This window comes from Colossoma macropomum, unplaced genomic scaffold (assembly GCF_904425465.1).
Source record: "Colossoma macropomum unplaced genomic scaffold, Colossoma_macropomum, whole genome shotgun sequence".
Classification (NCBI taxonomy): domain Eukaryota; kingdom Metazoa; phylum Chordata; class Actinopteri; order Characiformes; family Serrasalmidae; genus Colossoma; species Colossoma macropomum.
Genome location: NW_023494799.1, coordinates 18,194,819 through 18,198,065, shown reverse-complemented (window position 1 = coordinate 18,198,065; position 3,247 = coordinate 18,194,819). Strand labels below are relative to the sequence as shown.

At 42.9% G+C, this 3,247-nt stretch overlaps 1 protein-coding gene across 1 annotated transcript; it reads right to left on the bottom strand.

The window, feature by feature from the left end:
- Nucleotides 1–2,294: 2,294 nt before the first annotated feature.
- LOC118819170 (forkhead box protein B1-like) lies at nucleotides 2,295–3,247 on the bottom strand. The gene has a single exon (XM_036586852.1). The coding sequence runs from the start codon at nucleotides 3,219–3,221 to the stop codon at nucleotides 2,340–2,342; it is 882 nt and encodes a 293-aa protein (XP_036442745.1). The 5' UTR covers nucleotides 3,222–3,247; the 3' UTR covers nucleotides 2,295–2,339.

Here is a 3,247-nt window from a genome sequence, read left to right as displayed (position 1 = left end):
GTGTCTAAACAGATCATGGACGTGTTGTGATAAAGATGACAGTCTGGTGTCTTTGTTCATAAAACTGACCAGTACAATGCTAATGAGTGCTTTTCACTATATGACCTGATTACATGCCAGACTGGGCATTCTCAGAGGTCATGCTTTTTTGTTTTTGTTTTAACTGGTCATTCCTCATGTAACAAATGCTTACCATGTACTCCAAATGATTTAACCTGTGTCTTGAAAGTCAGCTCAGTTTAACGTTTTTGATTCAGTTCATTTTTGTGTGTCATTTCATTTTACGTGCCATTTGTGAAGCTGCTGGATGAACTTAAAGCATTTAAATAACACGACTTCTTGGTGTTCATTCTATAGAAGATGCATAGGGATGATTAAGTAAACCATTGTATACAAAAACAGCCTGAGCATTTTCAAACATTGTCAAGACACAAGTTGTAATCCATAGATTTGCAATAAATTTATTTCAATATTTTTTTTAGCAAAGTAAAATTCAATTTGCAGAAATTGCAGAATGTAATATTAAGCAAAGCATTTTCTTAAATAGGCTTACTACAAATATTTTTTTTCTTGTTTTCAGTGCAGTAGGTGCCATAGCCTTTAGAAATCGAAACAAATGTATTTGATATTTTTTAAAAATTTTTAATAACCTTCAGAAATAACATGGAACTTTTTGTTGCTATTGTTAGTTTTGACCAGAATTGCTATGCAAAAGTTTAAACACCGCTAATCAAATTACATGTTTTGTTGATTTTCTAAGTGAAGTTAAGTAAACCTCCTCTACAGGGAGCATACTAAATATGGAATTTGTGTGATAATTGTAGTGCAGAGTTTGTATTTTATTTGTAGTTTAACATATTTAAAAAAACATCAAATATAAAATGTGCCATAACTGTTGTACAACCAATTTTATGTTTTATTTTCCCCAGTATATTTAATTCAACAAATAAACTGTAATTGTGCATTTAAATGTGCAGAATGTGTACTTGTTTTCGCTAAGAAAATCAACACGTAAAATCAACGTGTAAATTGACGAGGGGCGTCCAAAATTTGCACTCGAGTATATATGGAACGTTTTGGAGCAACGAATGAATTCGTTTTGTTTAAGCTTAAAGTTGAAAAGGGAATGATCATTTTTACTTTTACAGACATCCTAAATCGTGTGTGAGTTTTAAGCTTGATGCCACTCTGGACTGGATGGAGTGATGGGGAGGGCTGGAGAGCTGAGGAGGAAAGCAAGATCTTCTACAGGTCTCCAGGACTCCTGTTGAAAAATGTGATATAGCAAAAGGAAGCCTTTAAAAAACTAAAAAAAAAACTTTGTTTATATCGAGAGGATGGGGTCTATTCGTTAGGCCCTATTTTATAAATTGCTATTATAATTTTGCACGCATTTTGTGCAAAAATGTACTTTTATTTTTGTACATTAAAAAATTACTTACTGTCTTTACTACTACTACTGATTATAATAATAGTTGAAATTGTCTGAACATAAAGCAATACTATAATAGATTGTGTGTTTAGTTTTAAATGTTTAGCAACTGAATATCAAACATTAAACTCCATTACCATCAGACTTATTAAACTCGTCTGAGTCGCTAGCATTCGACATGATTTAAACAGAACATATTTTGTTGACAAAGTTTATAATTTATTGCAGGTATACCGCACACTTAAAAAGCAGCATGCTAGCAGCAAACACAACACACCATGCCAGTGTCTACCAAAAGGTACAAATATACAGCATTTATTCCACATGCTCAGCAAAGCAGATGATTCAGGTGTTCTTTCAGTGTGGATCTCATCACAAAAAAGTGCATCAGGAAATATTTTCAGTTCAGTCTCCAGAGGCCACACTGTGTACTTTACAAAACTTGATTTGCTCTTTCGCCCCGGTGCGTTGTTTTTCCTTTGTGGTGTGATTATATGTTAGCAGAATGTAGCCTAACGTCCTTCTTTTAGGCCTAAAGTGATTTACTTAAAGAAGAATTTGCGCTGTGGATCGTTTTTTATTTTAACTCTTTAAGCGGGCTTCGCTTTAAAGTGGATTTAGAGCGTAAAATACAAATGGATCAATGTCGGAGGCTCGATCTAAATAAAGTTGATATATTCGTGATGCAGTAAAAGGATAGTAGGCCTCAGCTATTTCAATATGTGTTCAATATTTGTCTGCTCAAATATGATATAGCCTGCGCTGATATCTTTGATTGGGCTGTATTTTGTGTTATGTAGTCATACAGAAACGGTATTTTGTTGGTCCCAGCTTTTTCTTCGTGAATACAGAATTGTCCATGTGCCCAGGAAGTTTTGTCTCCCTCCAACTCTCAGGCTATTTCGCCTCAGTGAACAGCGACCGAGCGCAGTGCTGCCGGACTCTGTTGGGACGCTGGGCTCGCGCCTCCCGCCCCCTGCGGCCCAGTGGGGCTAAGCGCGCGACTCGATGCGGACAAAAATGCCGGGAGATGCGGTGGTTTGATGGGCACGGGCACCGCGGGAACAGCCCTGAGCGGAACCCCGCCGTAAGCGGAGCACTCAGCTGCAGCAGCATGCTCCACGCCGCCGCCGTTGCCGTACACGTGCGGCCACGCATGCAATGGGTAGGCCTGTGGCGCGTGCTGTGCGGGCGAAAAGGGTACTCCGCCGGTGCCGGGCGCTTTGTACTCCCTGGCGATGATGTTTTCGATGGCGAAAGGGTGCTTAAACGCAGCCGGCGGAGGCGGGGGCGGCGGTGGAGGCGGCGACGTGGTGAAGTGGTATCCGCCGATTGGCGGCAGGTGCGCGGCGGCGGCAGTTGCGGCCAACGCGCTCAGCCTCAGCTTGGCCTGCTGCTGCAGGTAATGCGCCGCCTCGGCCGCCTTACTGCGCGCCAGCGGGTCCGCGGGGGCCACCACCTTGAAGCGCTTGCGGCGCCGCAGGAAGCTGCCGTTCTCGAACATGTCCCCGCAGCTAGGGTGCAGCGCCCAGAAGCTGCCTTTGCCCGGCTGGTCAGGCCGCCGCGGGATCTTGATGAAGCAGTCGTTGAAGGAGAGGTTGTGACGCAGCGAGTTCTGCCAGCGCTGCGTGTTTTCCCGGTAGTACGGGAAGCGGTCCATGATGAACTTGTAGATCTCGCTGAGCGGCAGCATCTTCTCCGGGCAACTCTGGATGGCCATGGCGGTCAGGGAGATGTAGGAGTAGGGCGGCTTCTGCTCGCTGTACGTGTTCCTGCCCGGTCGAGGCATCTCCAAACTTTGCTAAGTTTGATGTC

Excerpts from the sequence above, each read along its gene's own strand:
- LOC118819170 (XM_036586852.1), bottom strand. The coding sequence starts at position 3,221 with ATGCCTCGACCGGGCAGGAACACGTACAGCGAGCAGAAGCCGCCCTAC.